General features: G+C 34.3%; 1 protein-coding gene across 2 annotated transcripts; it reads right to left on the bottom strand.

Annotated features, from left to right (window-relative positions):
- Nucleotides 1-3,554: 3,554 nt before the first annotated feature.
- On the bottom strand, nt 3,555-14,880 carry LOC132700452 (glutathione S-transferase 1-1-like). 2 transcript variants are annotated; one of them, XM_060667776.1, is made up of 7 exons: nt 14,721-14,871; nt 13,576-13,776; nt 11,135-11,300; nt 7,997-8,055; nt 7,798-7,939; nt 6,995-7,159; nt 3,555-4,144 (listed from the first exon to the last, which is right to left on the bottom strand). In XM_060667776.1, the coding sequence occupies exons 2-7, from the start codon at nt 13,614-13,616 to the stop codon at nt 3,989-3,991; spliced, it is 729 nt and encodes a 242-aa protein (XP_060523759.1). In that variant the 5' UTR covers nt 13,617-13,776; nt 14,721-14,871; the 3' UTR covers nt 3,555-3,988. The 2 variants fall into 2 exon arrangements, with proteins under 2 accessions (XP_060523759.1, XP_060523760.1); XM_060667777.1 differs by lacking the exon at nt 13,576-13,776 and having other exon boundaries at nt 14,721-14,880.
- Nucleotides 14,881-15,577: the final 697 nt, after the last annotated feature.

Here is a 15,577-nt window from a genome sequence, read left to right as displayed (position 1 = left end):
CGGCTGCTTCCCGAAGTAGGTTCCCCTTCCCATTTTTAATTAAATTCACGTCGGTATATCGTTATTGCTCGAGATCTTCACGATAGCGATTTCAACGCGTGGCGCCATCTATGGGCGAGTAGCCGAATTACGCGAGTGAAAGTAGATGCTGCGAGCGAGGCTCCGCGGTGGGCGTAAAATCAATGTCTTATTTTGCGGGAGAATGTTTTGAACCGTTTACGGTTGAACTGAGATTTTCGGAAAACGCCGCACAGAGGTCACTTCGCTTAGGCTTTAACTGAACTTGATGGTATGTATTATGGGGTATATTATCCTAAATAATTAGCTTCAATAAAACGTGTAAATGTTATGCGTTTTGTTTTTAATTAATTCGATAGATTCGTTGCTTTATTTCTATCCTTAAAATAATACATAATATTTGCAAGGTTCCGAAACAGTAACTAACAGATGCTCCTAAACCTTATCTCAATAAGTAGGACACTAAGGAAAAGGAGTTAAATACAAAAGAGTTTGATCCTACGTATGAATTTTATTTATTAATATTCATTATAATACTTATAATATTAATAATATTAATATTATTTATTTAAAGCATGTCAGCATAATAATCAACGTTAAAGTGAAGTTCTTAATTTTTTTGCGGAAAAAATGTTTTTTTTGTACAACTAACCAAAACTAAAAAATGTTTAAACTGCAGTTCTACATTTGTTTAGGTTATAATTTCTGCTGGTAATGATATAGGCGGCGTTGTGTTTTATATTCTCTACTTAGGTTTATTAATTTTAATACAAAACCGTTTTCATTACTTGTCTCTATTTATATTTCATGTTTTCAAAGAAATCGATATACCTACATTATTTATGTTATTGCTACCTCGGTTTAAAAACGAAAACACGGATTGTTACATCTGATCCACAAAGGAAATTGTGATATACCAACGGCTGTATACATGGTATTAAAAAAAAACAAATATCTATATTATTGAAAAAGATTGTTCCCTCTGTTCCAAAATTAAAATATCGATGCATTTTATATATATTATGAATCGATATCGAATGTATTGATGCCTTTATATGGTATTAAAATAACCAAAATCTTTTAATTATTAATTAACAATCGATTTTAATTTTTGTTGTTACCTCCTCACGAAAATAAAAATATTATTAACTGTCGACTTTATAAATAAATATCTGAAAAACGACACTGTACCTGTACACTAACCAAAACTATGCTATTAATAAAGAAACGATATTCTACGTTTTGTTAAAAAACTGTTAAACTGTTGTTAAAAATAATCGATCTATTCGTTATTGTTATCTCAGTTCAAAAATCAAAACAACTATAAACTATCGACAACTATAAACTATGTAACATTGAAATAACGAAATATCTATGTTATTGATAAAGAAACGGTATTGTGAGTTCTGTTGCAAAAGCAAAATATCGATAAACTATCGACTGTATCGTCACCTTTCCATGGCGTTTAAAAATCAATATGTCGATAAACCAACGACTTTTCAAAAATCAAAACAACTATAAACTATCGACAACTATAAACTATGTAACATTGAAATAACGAAATATCTATGTTATTGATAAAGAAACGATATTGTGAGTTCTGTTCCAAAAGCAAAATATCGATAAACTATCGACTTTATCGTCACCTTTCCATGGCGTTTAAAAATCAATATGGCGATAAGCCAACGACTTTTCAAAAATCAAGACAACTATAAACTATCGACATCGACTATATGACGTTGAAATTACGAAATATCTATGTTATTGCTAAAGAAACGATATTGTGAGTTCTGTTGCAAAAGCAAAATATCGATAAACTATCGACTGTATCGTCACCTTTCCATGGCGTTTAAAAATCAATATGTCGATAAACCAACGACTTTTCAAAAATCAAAACAACTATAAACTATCGACAACTATAAACTATGTAACATTGAAATAACGAAATATCTATGTTATTGATAAAGAAACGATATTGTGAGTTCTGTTCCAAAAGCAAAATATCGATAAACTATCGACTTTATCGTCACCTTTCCATGGCGTTTAAAAACCAATATGTTGCTAAACCAGCGACTTTTCAAAAATCAAAACAACTATAAACTATCGACATCGACTATATGACGTTGAAATTACGAAATATCTATGTTATTGATAAAGAAACGATATTGTGAGTTCTGTTGCAAAAGCAAAATATCGATAAACTATCGACTGTATCGTCACCTTTCCATGGCGTTTAAAAATCAATATGTCGATAAACCAACGACTTTTCAAAAATCAAAACAACTATAAACTATCGACAACTATAAACTATGTAACATTGAAATAACGAAATATCTATGTTATTGATAAAGAAACGATATTGTGAGTTCTGTTCCAAAAGCAAAATATCGATAAACTATCGACTTTATCGTCACCTTTCCATGGCGTTTAAAAATCAATATGGCGATAAGCCAACGACTTTTCAAAAATCAAAACAACTATAAACTATCGACATCGACTATATGACGTTGAAATTACGAAATATCTATGTTATTGATAAAGAAACGATATTGTGAGTTCTGTTGCAAAAGCAAAATATCGATAAACTATCGACTGTATCGTCACCTTTCCATGGCGTTTAAAAATCAATATGTCGATAAACCAACGACTTTTCAAAAATCAAAACAACTATAAACTATCGACAACTATAAACTATGTAACATTGAAATAACGAAATATCTATGTTATTGATAAAGAAACGATATTGTGAGTTCTGTTCCAAAAGCAAAATATCGATAAACTATCGACTTTATCGTCACCTTTCCATGGCGTTTAAAAATCAATGTGTTGATAAACCAGCGACTTTTCAAAAATCAAAACAACTATAAACTATCGACATCGACTATATGACGTTGAAATTACGAAATATCTATGTTATTGATAAAGAAACGATATTGTGAGTTCTGTTGCAAAAGCAAAATATCGATAAACTATCGACTGTATCGTCACCTTTCCATGGCGTTTAAAAATCAATATGTCGATAAACCAACGACTTTTCAAAAATCAAAACAACTATAAACTATCGACAACTATAAACTATGTAACATTGAAATAACGAAATATCTATGTTATTGATAAAGAAACGATATTGTGAGTTCTGTTCCAAAAGCAAAATATCGATAAACTATCGACTTTATCGTCACCTTTCCATGGCGTTTAAAAATCAATATGTCGATAAACCAACGACTTTTCAAAAATCAAAACAACTATAAACTATCGACAACTATAAACTATGTAACATTGAAATAACGAAATATCTATGTTATTGATAAAGAAACGATATTGTGAGTTCTGTCCCAAAAGCAAAATATCGATAAACTATCGACTTTATCGTCACCTTTCCAATGCGTTTAAAAATCAATATGTCGAGAAACCATCGACTTTACCTTTTTTTCTTTGAGATAGTGATTGAGATAGTTTTACGACTTTATAAAAAGTCTCTTTTCTTTCCTACATTGCCTTTCTTTCGGAATGGGTTTGGGTAATTGAAATGTACGTTCTGCTCGGTGCCAGAGTTTATTACTACAAAATAACACTCGGGTGGTGGTTGTCTACCTAAACACTCTGGTGTCGGTGCTGACACAACATTTCGCTATACACAAAGGCAAACATCTTACATCTAGGGTGCGTCGTCGCTTATCAGTAAGACAGGGTACGTCCTAACGTTAGTTGGATGTTGCTTGTTCACACAAACTCTTAACTATGTTAATTGAAATGCGCTCTGAAAAAATTTTCATGACCTAACATCGAATCGCTACTTTTAGCTAAGGTTACGACATTTTCATTGTAATTCGCTACGGAAAACACGTAGAACGCGGTGCGCGACTAACAAAACTAACCGAAAGTGACTGATACTGTACTAATGCCCATCGCAAAAAAGAAGAAGAACTTTGTACTAGTATTGTTACACGTAAAAGCGACGCTATGTGGTTTAAATGCTGTTCAGTTTGTTCTTGTAGGCCTCTGCGAATATGGCGGCGCCATGCCTGATGACTTCGTCGTATCCGAAACCTGCCATCGAAGATCTGGCCCTTTGGTACCATTGAAGTATCTCTGGGTAGGCTGCCAAGTCGACACCGCCGGCGGCCTGTGACATTCCAAAATTCCAAAATTGTTATGTATAGTATAGTATCTCTATATCTATATCAATATTGGGTGACTTCAGTATTAACTTTAAGGTATTCTCCAACAATTTACGGGTTTCCTGTGTATTTTAGGTAGTTTTCGGTTTACAATAAATCAAGGGTCACTGCAACAACAGCGACCTGCCTAATATTGATGAAACTTTATATAAGACAAGTATTATTGACCCCTGTTTGTCCGACCATTATGGTCGACTGATTTCCATGAAAAAGGTAAAACAAATTTTCACTAGACAAATATCTAGAAGAAAAATTAATGGTACAGGAATCGAAAATGTTTAAATGACATTTCATGGGAGAATTTCTACCTGTCAAATGATGTTGAAGAAATAGTCATCAAAACATCAAAACATTCCCCTAAAAAAATATGAGAGCAGAAGGTCACCAGTGGATTGGTTTACTAATGACATAAAGCAAAGGAGAAATAAGTTAACAGCGATAAAAACCATTGCTGATACAACTAAAAAGCCAGAATATTAACTTATTTATAAATCTTTTCACAGTAAATACAAAAAAAATCGTAAATTCAAAAAAAGAAACTTTTGATAACTGAAGCCAGAGATAAATTGTTATAAAAAAAGTGACCCTTCAAGTACTCTTTCACTCAATGAATTTAATTTAACTCCGAAAGAAAGTTGTTCGTTTGATTGCCGGTGCAGGTCATCCGGAACGCTGTCGACCAATTTTTAAGAAGTTGGAAGTTATGCCACTTCCTTGTCTGTATATTTATTATCAATTATTAGAAATAACAAGCTACTTCGCGGTTCAAGATTCAAAAATACAGTCAAAAATATTCACTAAACTTAAACTTGTACGATAAACTACCAGCTAACGTGAAAGTTTTAAGTAATAGAAAATTAAAAAAAAAGCGTCTTAACCTTTCTTAAAAGGCACTGCTTTTACTCGGTCGCGGAATACATGAGTACACCCTCTGTGACTGAAGTCAAAGAAGCGTCTGTGAGCTGTGTGACTGTGCAATGACTTTCTATGATTCTATATTATATTCTATATATTTATATAAACGTCCTGTACTTTGTTATATACACTGTCTTGTTCTTATGTATTATACACTGTTTTATATAAGTAACACACTTTCATATAATTTATTCATTGACTTGTTTTTTATATACAATTTTTTTTACTTATTGTATTTATGACTTGCCATAATTGTAAGAGCAAAACGTGGTCGATACATTCTATTCTATTCTATGTTATAGTCGACAATGAAATACCAGCCAGAATAAAATAGATTGTTCATCTTGCTTCCACTAATAATAATATATGCGAATATTTAACTAAAAAAATTATGATAAAATAAATTGATTATGATAAATTGGAGCTGCTACTACCAGAAAATGACCCTTCGCGCACATTCTCTTTTCCCCAGTGTTCCTATATTACATTTTCCGTATGTGTTATACGACTTGGTCTTCCCGCAGTTGCGCCTCATACCATACATATTACATGCCTCCCACTACACGGTCTAATTATTGATGGTCTCTCCATTGATCTTAATGCCTTCCTCTGTTTCACTAAGCCCTTGTCTAAATAGTATTTCGTAGTAAATATTGAATAGAATTGGTGATAATATGCATCCCTGGCGTACTCCGGATTCTTGGGAGGTTTCGTTGTCTATATGCATAGTCGCTCCCAGATTTTGCCATCTATACCAGAGTCCATTAGTATTTGAAATAATTTGTGGTGTTGCTCCTTGTCGAACTGCTTCTCGAAACTAACCAAAACAAGTGTACCCATCGCAACTTACGTCCCTGGCCATCTGTATCAGGACCTGAATAGACATCATGCTCATGTTTTCTTCTGAATTTACGAGAGCGGATGATGTTAAGTAGGATTTTCAGTACATGACTTGTCAGACGTGACATCAGATTCATCAGAAACCAGCCATTCTTTAGTATACGCGTATAGTACTAAGGTACTTTCTCTCTTGGTCTTAAGACCTACAAACACACAAAATACACAGGGCAAAATACAGGGCTACACGGTGTTCGAAAAATAGACGATCCTGTTGAAGTTGTCAATATTGTTTGGCCTTAAAAGATTAAAACCAAAAAATCCAGTGACCTGCAAAGCGCACTACAACAAGTGTTTAATTCAAGTTCTGTTTCTAGTTTCTAATCAAGCATTTTTGGAATTTATTTATTCTTGACGGACGAAAATGTTGAGAGATATTTGGACAAGTGGCCAATCTGGTTTTAGATGTAAGGAAGGTCAACAATGGAAAGTCTGGTGTTGCTTTCGGAAGTTTGTGCTGAAGTATATTTTGTGGGGGAACGCATAATAACTCTAATGTCGAAATTATTAGACAGAATGTAAGGTTTGTGGTTATGTGTTATCGAACTCTGCTTTAAGCATCTACTTCGCTGCTCATCTTTGTGAAAAAGTGGAAAAGCCTGGTTTTCTGGAGAAAAACTAAAAAATATGAAACAAAATTGGGCATCTGAAAACTGCGAAACAAATGGGCATCTGAAAATGTCCACTTAGATTACGTTAATTACTATAGTTTGCTTAGTTAAGTTCCTAGAGAATTAAGAACAGAATAGATACCGACTTAGAAGAAAAAAATTGAAAAAATTTTTAGAAAATTGTATTTTTGAGGTTTTTTCATCACTAGGTGGCACTTTAAAAAATAGAACAGACGTTGTTATCAAAATATATTATCAAGTAAGGATTTAATTTTTCCAGAAATCCCAAACTTTGAATTTTTTAAGTTCTGTCACTGTTCCCCCTCTGCTGCGCACCGAAGCCGCGCAGGTGTGGCGCAAGTTAAGACTTACGTCGATGGTGGCCACGAACGAGACGATGGCAAAGTCGGCGACAGTCATTTGGTGCCCGGCGAACCACGGCTGGTCTTTTAGGTACCCGTCGGCGATCGTCAACACTTCCTCCAGCTCTCGCAAGGCCTCGGACGAAGGCGGCTTTGATTGGAACATCGTCGGTATCTGTAAGACGCGCGTGGGTCAAGTAGGCGCCAAGATTGCGGCAGAGAGCTCCGATCTAACGAGATGGGACAGTTATCTCAAATTTACAAACTCTATGCATCTAGTAATACATAGTTTGCAAAGTTAGGTGATAGTCGAACTAGCTAATTTTTCACCAATCATCCTATTGGTTTCTTCAGAGCTTGACTGAAATTGGCTAGCATTTTACTCTGCATTGGTGACAGGTAAAGATCTGAGTCGCGGGTAAGATTGTTAGGTTGCTTATAAATTTCTATAGACTCTCGGATTGTTCGTTGGCAGAAGAATTGATTATTATTTGTCTTAGTCTTAACGCTCTTTCATGTTCTTTGACAACTGACAATTGAAATAATACAAAAAAAAACTAGAAACAAGTTTTGTGTTCAAACTTTTTTAAAACACAGATGTCTACTACTGAGGTGAACAAATTTACTATTTGCACTTGTCTCACCCAACACTTAGAAAAACAAAAAAACAATTATGCCAAAAATTGTGCTTACTTTAAAAGACACACCTCCTAGTCTGCAAACCTGTTTATCTGTCGGCAAATAAATTCAAAAAATAAACAATGTCGCCTCTCGTTAGATCGAAGCTCTGTGGGATGCGCATCACGATCTTACGTAATACTGTCTGAACTTGGGAAACAGGTGACAGGCGCAGAAGTACAGCCTCATGTCCACAATTGCGGCCTTTTTCGGATCTTTGGGCGACAGGCTGTCGTCTTTGCCGTATTGGTCAACCAGGTATTTCATTATGGCGTTGCTGGAATCGGAACGCAGGCGATTTAGGTTGGTGTTGCGATGTTGCCGATAGTCTTACCTTTCGTATATGATGAATCCGTTATCATTGATGAGGGGAATGGTGTGTAAAGGGTTCATCTGCACAGACGAATACACATTGTAAAGTATGGTGTACATTATAAAGAAATTCGAGTGAAATTCCGAAGGATTCCAGTAAAATTTCAAGGAAATCCTAAGAATTCCAGTGAAAGTTTTGGGAATTATGAAGTGCTTCAGAGGAATTAAAAATAATTCTGAGGAATTTCAGGGTTATTCCGAAGAATTATGAAGAACATTAAAAGAATTCCGAAAAATGTAATCGGAATTTCAAGGAATTTTGTTGCATTTCAGTGGCATTCTAAGGGATTTCGAGGAAGTCTGAAGAAATCCAGAGGAATTTGAGGGAATTTAAGCATAAAACAAATTTTTGGTTTCGAGGTTGAATAGTTGTAGAACAAAAAATGATATGTTTTAAAATCACAATTTTTTCGAAATGTTTTCGCTTTTTCATTTTTACAATTCACCTACGTAAAAATATGTAAATGTACCAAGATCTAGTGTACTGAAAGCGTCACTAATAATCTACAGAACTTACAAAATAGGACTAGAGTTGGTAACCACTGTAACTACTTTAAGTAGGTTATAATTAAAATGCTGAACCAGTAGGTTCCTCAACATTTACTGTAAAAAATAACTTTTATTGAGCATATGTGTACATTTCCATATTTTTAAGTAGGCGAATTTTTCAAAAAATGAAGAACTCTCGAAAATAATTTTCATTTTTAAGCAGTTCAGTGGCTTCACGTTTTTTATGCTTAAATTCTCCCTTGGAATTGCGCTGAAATGCTTCAAAATTCCTTGAAATTCCAGTGAAAATCGTCCGAATTCTTTGAAATTGCACTAAAATGCCTTGGAATTGCACTGAAATTCTTCATAATTCCCTGGAGTCCCACTAGGATTCTTAGTTTTAGTTAAAATAACTTTTTTTTATTATGAACTTAAGCGATATGTTGTCATACGACATAGGACTGTAATGGTCTCACAAGGTTAAAAAGGGAACGTGGAAACTACTGTTTTGCTTTAATATTATATATATCTGAGAAGTTTTATTTTGTTGTTATTGTTGTATTGGAAGATAATGGGAAAAAAAGGATCATACGTATAGAGTAATAAATATTAATTGAATTTATATGAATAAGCAAAAATTTAATAATTTGTATGAAACATTATAAACTGATAAAAAAAAGGTATGCGTCATCCTTGCAAATAGATAGTTTTGTCTTTAAAATATATTTATTTATTAACTTAAACTGACACTATGACATATGAATTTGAAGGCCCGTAAATGTAGTTTTTGTTCCCTATTAGTATAATACAATGCGAACAATGCCAACGAATTCCTCGGGATTTCGGTAGAATTCTGACGAACGAAGAATTTGAAAGAAATTTCCAAAGACTCCAAGGAGTTCCGAAGTATTCCAATGAACTTTAGGCATATAAGGGTTTCAAAATAAATAAGAACTAAAAGTTGAGATTTTCACGAAATTACATACTTTTAGTTCTTATTTATTTTGTTAAATGGATTTTCATCAAGTAAAAGCCACCTCAGTTCAATATAAGGGTTTAACCTTACTGGTTTTATTAGACAATTTTGGAGAAAATGACAGTAGATCGGAGATTCAACGAAGTGGCATTGTACAAGGTGCTTCAAAAAACTTGCCAATATATTTTTGATGATTGGTTTAAGGCCCCGAAATGAAAATTGGATAACAGATAATAAAAGTTACTGCTGGTAGCATTTCAATGTTTCCATCGTTGTTTATCCAATTATTAATTCCTTTTGTGGATGTAAATTTTCGAATCGATAGCGTACGAGATAATAATCGCTACCAAATGAGGCAATCACACGCACGATCGGGTGCCTAATCGGAAATATAATTATCGACGTAATTAATAATCGAATATATAGCGGCAAATTTCGTGCATTCGAAAAATCGCTTTGCACTGCATTTTCGCGATTTATTGGGCCGCCATGTTGCTCCCGTCAAAAATAAACCCCCGTTACGCTTTTGGAGCTTGTAGGATTTCAGAATAAAGCATCTGCTGCCCGGGTTTCGCCCCGTTGAAACGATATCCTAGAATTTTGTGGTAATCAGATACATAATTGCCCAGACGACTATGTAAGCGACGCAGAATTCATAATTACTATTACCAGTAAGATGTCAAATATATCCTAAGAATTACTGGCGAATTCGGAAGAATTTAGGTAGAATTCTCGAATTTCACCGAAATTCGCTGAAAATAAATTATATCTAGAACAGAACCTATTAAAATCTATTAAAAAAGGGTTTTTGTCGAATAATTCATTGGAACTAATTTGCTTCTAGTGAAATGTAATGTATTGTGTCGTATTGTGTCCTAAGCTTAACGTTTTAAATGGTTTTTAATCTTCTGCATTTTAGTCATATTATTCAAAAATCTTCTGGATTTCTCCTGTGTCCGTTGTTGGTTCAGAGTTCATAATCGACTATTTTTGGGCTGGATGGTAATGATACAATTCATTAAGGTATCGCTTTCTGTGCGTTGGTTTTCTGTAATAAGAATGACGCAATTTTCGGTCTGATTTTTGATGGAGGTGAATGTAACGTTCGAGATTATGTGTTGTTGGACTCTCTTCATGTATCTACTACTGAGAGAAAAAGGAATCTAGAAGAATCGAAAATTGGTCTGATTTTTGATGGAGGTGATTGTAACGTTTGAGATTATGTGTTGTTGAACTCTCTTCATGTATCTACTACTGAGAGGAGAAGGAATCTAGAAGAATCGAAAATAGTTGAGTTTTTGAAAAAAAAAGAATTCTGCTCATTTAGGCTTTAAGTTGGATAATGACATTTTGATTCCAGAAAGTAATAACAATCAAAGATAACCTAAAAAAGGTCGGTCAGCTGTTCTGTATTTTGTTTAAGATTAAGTTAGTCGCATATCAAATATTAGTCTATACAACTGCCTTTATAGCTACCAGAAATAAGTATGCTGTCAAAACAAACCTCCATAATATTAAAAAAAAAAACTGGAAAAGGTCCGAAGCATTTTTTAGCTTCACATTCCCTCGGAAAAATCGTCGATAGAAATAAAAGCGGTTTTTAAAGGTTCTTTCGTCACTGTCATTATTGTTTACCTGTAAGAATTCCGGTTTCATTTGGTCCCCCTGCGATATGTTGGTAATTTTAACGTTGTGATCGATGCCGAGCGCTTTTATCAATAACAGCGTCGCGCGGGACGGGGCGCTCGGCGGGAAATAGTAAATATCGATAGGGTGAGTCGCCATTTTCCTATCTGACGTGCTGTAAAACAAAATTTAACGCGCGATGAACAATTTTAGACGTTTCCGGTTGCATCGATCGACTTAAAAATTACAGTATTTTGACAGGCCCTCGACGTCAATGGCGTAGATATGTTTACTTCGAGCTTTAGGTTAGCCGGGGTTATTTTGTGTATTATATTTGTCAAAATTCTTGTATTGCAAGCGCCGAAAAGACGATGCAATAAAAAAACTACTTATGTGAATGAAAGTAATGCGACAGTGGCGTTACTACGGGTTATTCACTAGAATATTTAAAGGTTAGCAAATCTGATTTAAAAAATTCGTTTTCATTTGAATTTGAAAAAAATCAGAAATCACCTAAAATATTCTTAATTTTGCTTTCGTATTTGTGCTTTTATTTATTTTTAAACAGTCGAAAGCAGAAAAATAACAACTTCATTGGGCCCAATTTTTGACAGACCAAAATCATACCCTGACGTCATCACTACCCATCCGAATTGGTTTAGTTTTGGTTAGCCACGAAATAGACCCAGAAACGTCTATTATACAGGGTGTTTCATGTTAAGATGCCTACCTTAAAGATTTTTTTTTAAGATATAAATCCGCGGTTTACGCGACACCGTGCTACTTTTTGTGAAATTAAAGATGCCGTCAACAAAATTATCCTAGCTCCCTTGGTTTTTGAGATACAGGGTGCAATCCAAAAATTACCAATTTTAGGACCACCCTCACATCTCCGTTGTCCTTTAAGTTATTTAACAGTTTCAACATCGTTCTTAGAGGATTGTTTCCGTAGAATCAGTGGCGTAGTTATGAAGCAAACATATATTTTTTCAAGTGTAACGCCCTCTATATTATTTTTTACGTTGACTTTTCAGAAATATATATTAGTATTAAGTTGTTTTGAAAATAAAGCTGAAAATTTATTTTTTTTCATAGTTCATTTTATTTGCAGCAGTGGGTGATGAAAATTTGAGTTTGCTTTATAGCTACGCCACTGGGTTCTACAGAAAAAATCCTATAATAACGTTCTTATGGTTTTGGATTTCACCCTGTATCTCAAAAACTAAGTTGGCCATGATAAACTGCTTTAGATATTTTGTAGTAGTAACAATTTTTTTTTGAGTCAAAATTATTCGTCTCTTTCCCCCAGTGGCGTCGGAGCAGGCGCAGAACATTTCGAATATTTACATCGACCAAAAAACTACATTTTCAAAATCGCTAAAAGTAACTATTATGAAGAACTCTAATGGATCGACATGAACATTGAGTATTGTGGACTCCCACCAAAATAACATAATATTTACACGCCCAGATAAAGGGAAGAAAGTCATAGCTATCGATCTCAAAGAATATATTTCAAAAACCAACAATTTTCTTAAACCAGAACTTTTCCAATGTATCAAAGACGATCCTACCGAGTTATATCAAAGACAAGTCAAGAAAATAATTGCTAATTTTACACTATTTAGTGACAAAGACAAGTATTTTTTAACAATTATGAAACTACAATCGCCGAAATTATATTCTTTAGTTAAATCACATAAACAAGATATGCCCATTAGACCAGTCGTGTCTTATGTAACAGCTCCAGCAGTTAAACTCTCATCAAAATTAGTAAATAGTTTAAAGTTCCACACAGATTTTAAACCAAAATTTGCAATAAAAAATTCTTTTGAAATAATCAACAAAATTAAAGATAAAATCCCTTCTATCTTTGATGTACAAAACTTATTTCCCAGTATTCCATCTATGGATGTCATAGATTTAGTAGATTTCACCCTAACTTGGAAACATGTTAACCCATTGTTGAAACAAGATTTATTATATTGTTTAATAGCATCTTTAGACCAAAATTATTTTGAATTTAATGGACAGATTTACATCCCTAAGGAAGGTTTGATTATGGGAAACCCACTTAGTCCTTTGTTGATAATTTAGAAAATATAGATAGATATAGATATGGTATAGATACGTGGATGATGACTTTGCTTGCTTTGTTGGAATTTGTAAATATTACATTTGATAAAGACAAGGTGTTGTCGAAACAATTGTCATGTGAAAAAATATAATTTCGTGAAAATCTGAACTTTTAGTTCTTATTTATTTTGTTAAATGGATTTTCATCAAGTAAAAGGCACCTCAGTTCAATTGATGAACAAAATACCTAAAGCAGTTTCGGCGCAAAAGTAAGTATATTTTGAAATGAGTTTTCAACACCCTGTTTATGAAAATCGATCTCCCAAAATAATCCGAGGATCGACATTTTATTGAGAAACACTCTGTACACGTACCTACTGACGAGTTGATTAAAAGCGAATAGATTCCAGGGCATCTTTATCGGTATCCGGCGTATATCTGGTTGCCTATCTCGACGATTCCGGCCTGCGACTTAGAAAAATATATTTACGGGCCGATGGGGATGGATCCGTAAAATTTCCATATATACAGGGTGTTGAAATAGTATGTCAAAGTAATATGTCTCGTTTATTAGGCTGAAAGAAGCAATTAAAAAAAAATCAAATATACACGTTTATTCATAAATGTATGGGAAATATAAAAATACCCCTGTACGGTTATGGTCTCTTTTGAGTGTATCTTTTGTTATCTCGCAATCCACTTTAACTTTCAGAAAGCGTGAAATTTCCAGCTCGCTTAAGAAGTTCCCGATTTGACTGGTGCTACATTGATGATTTTAACAAGGGGAAACGTACTACTTATTTCAATACAACTTTAAAACTTATATATGGGCCATAGCCTGTTTATAATGAAGACCCAACTTTATAAAGTGGACTAGAAATATCGAAAAAATTAAATTTAAGTCGAGATGTGTCATAAAAAGTATATGAATAATGTCAATTTAACCTTTTTAGATTTATTTTTGAAAAAACGAAATCCGTCAATATACAGGGTGTTTTCTAATCGAAGGTAAATAATTGATGGCGCGATTTTTGGGTTCATTTTTCAAAGAAAAGTAAACAGTTTTTAGTATACCACATTTTTTGAAAAATGCACCAGTGGCGGGCGTACGCAAGTTCATCTGTCTATTTTGGCAGACATTGATGGTAGGCCGCTTATTTCTTTTAAAATAAAAACTATTCCTAGATGGTCCAATCATTTCTAGAAAAATTTAATTGGTCATAACAAATTGGGCCCCTTAATTATTGACGTTCAATTAGAAAACTCCCTGTAGATTGCGCAAAGAGCCTCCATTTCTGTATAACCGGATGCGCCGCCATCTTGAAGATATTTTAACTCCACCAACATTGGTATAATTCAAAATTTTCGCTACTTATGGTTGGTGGAACATACTGTAATTATAACAACGCATGCGCCGTTTAATTTCGACTTATTTTGAGTGTCGACGCCCTACCCTTTACCCCTCACCCCCCTCCAAGTTAAAATATTCAACCCCCGTATAACACGGCCCCCACCTCACCTGTTCGTCAGGGGGACTACTCCCCCGTTTTCCATGCAATTCCCCAGGGCGGCGGTTTCTTTTTCTTCGGCTTGACACACATATGGACTCTCGCATCGACGCCGGGCACCGAGTGGCGTCGCGAGGCCACTCCGGGGACAAAGAAATTGTTGGTCGCCATAGAAACGACGACAACCCTTCAAAACATTGCAGTAATTTTTATTAATAATGAAACGAGATCGAAAGTCGATCCTTGGGGGCGGCGGCGGTGGCGACGGCGGAGGGAGAGTCAATATCGAGCGTTGTTTTTCCCTCTTTCTTTTTTTTAAAACTCTTTTCTACGAGTTTTTTTGTTAATTTAATATCGATTTCAAACTTTGTTTTTTCATATATCTCGCGCAGTCTGCACTACAGCCGAACACCGTAAACACGAAAATCGTAGCCCCCGGCGCGCCCTACGCCACTGTTTTAACCTTAATTTAGCACCGAAAAATTCAATTTTTTTAGATTTTTAGTTTCTCATTCATTTAAAACGCACTCTGTACATTATCGAAAAATATCCATGCATCTCCGGCGTTTCCCGCTACAAGAACTTTTCAAATCGGTCAAATAGTTTTCGGGAAAATCACTTTCTTCTCGAACCCGAAATGATCCAATGATTTTTTTTTAATATGCATTTTTAAATTTACTACGAAATATCTGGCGCGCCCTGTAAAATTTTAGAGGCAAATGGTTTAGCTCTCAGGAACAAAAATTTTAAATTCCTAAACATAAATCCGGGTAAAGCTTAAAATTTACTTTTCCTCTTATTGCCTTTGTTCGCTTTATTTTTTCTTTTAGTAATATAATTAGCATTTTTATTATTATTAAAAAGCCAC

This window comes from Cylas formicarius, unplaced genomic scaffold (assembly GCF_029955315.1).
Source record: "Cylas formicarius isolate icCylForm1 unplaced genomic scaffold, icCylForm1.1 PGA_scaffold_4__25_contigs__length_36172078, whole genome shotgun sequence".
NCBI classification, from domain to species: domain Eukaryota; kingdom Metazoa; phylum Arthropoda; class Insecta; order Coleoptera; family Brentidae; genus Cylas; species Cylas formicarius.
The sequence above is the reverse complement of the archived record's forward strand: the minus strand, read 5'-3'. Positions and strand labels throughout refer to the sequence as shown.

Excerpts from the sequence above, each read along its gene's own strand:
- LOC132700452 (XM_060667776.1), bottom strand. The coding sequence starts at position 13,616 with ATGCCCTGGAATCTATTCGCTTTTAATCAACTCGTCAGTAG. Across the intron at positions 11,301-13,575 it reads TTTAATCAACTCGTCAGTAG|CACGTCAGATAGGAAAATGG; the intron begins GTACGTGTACAG and ends TTTGTTTTACAG. Across the intron at positions 4,145-6,994 it reads CGTTCGTGGCCACCATCGAC|GCCGCCGGCGGTGTCGACTT; the intron begins GTAAGTCTTAAC and ends GGAATGTCACAG.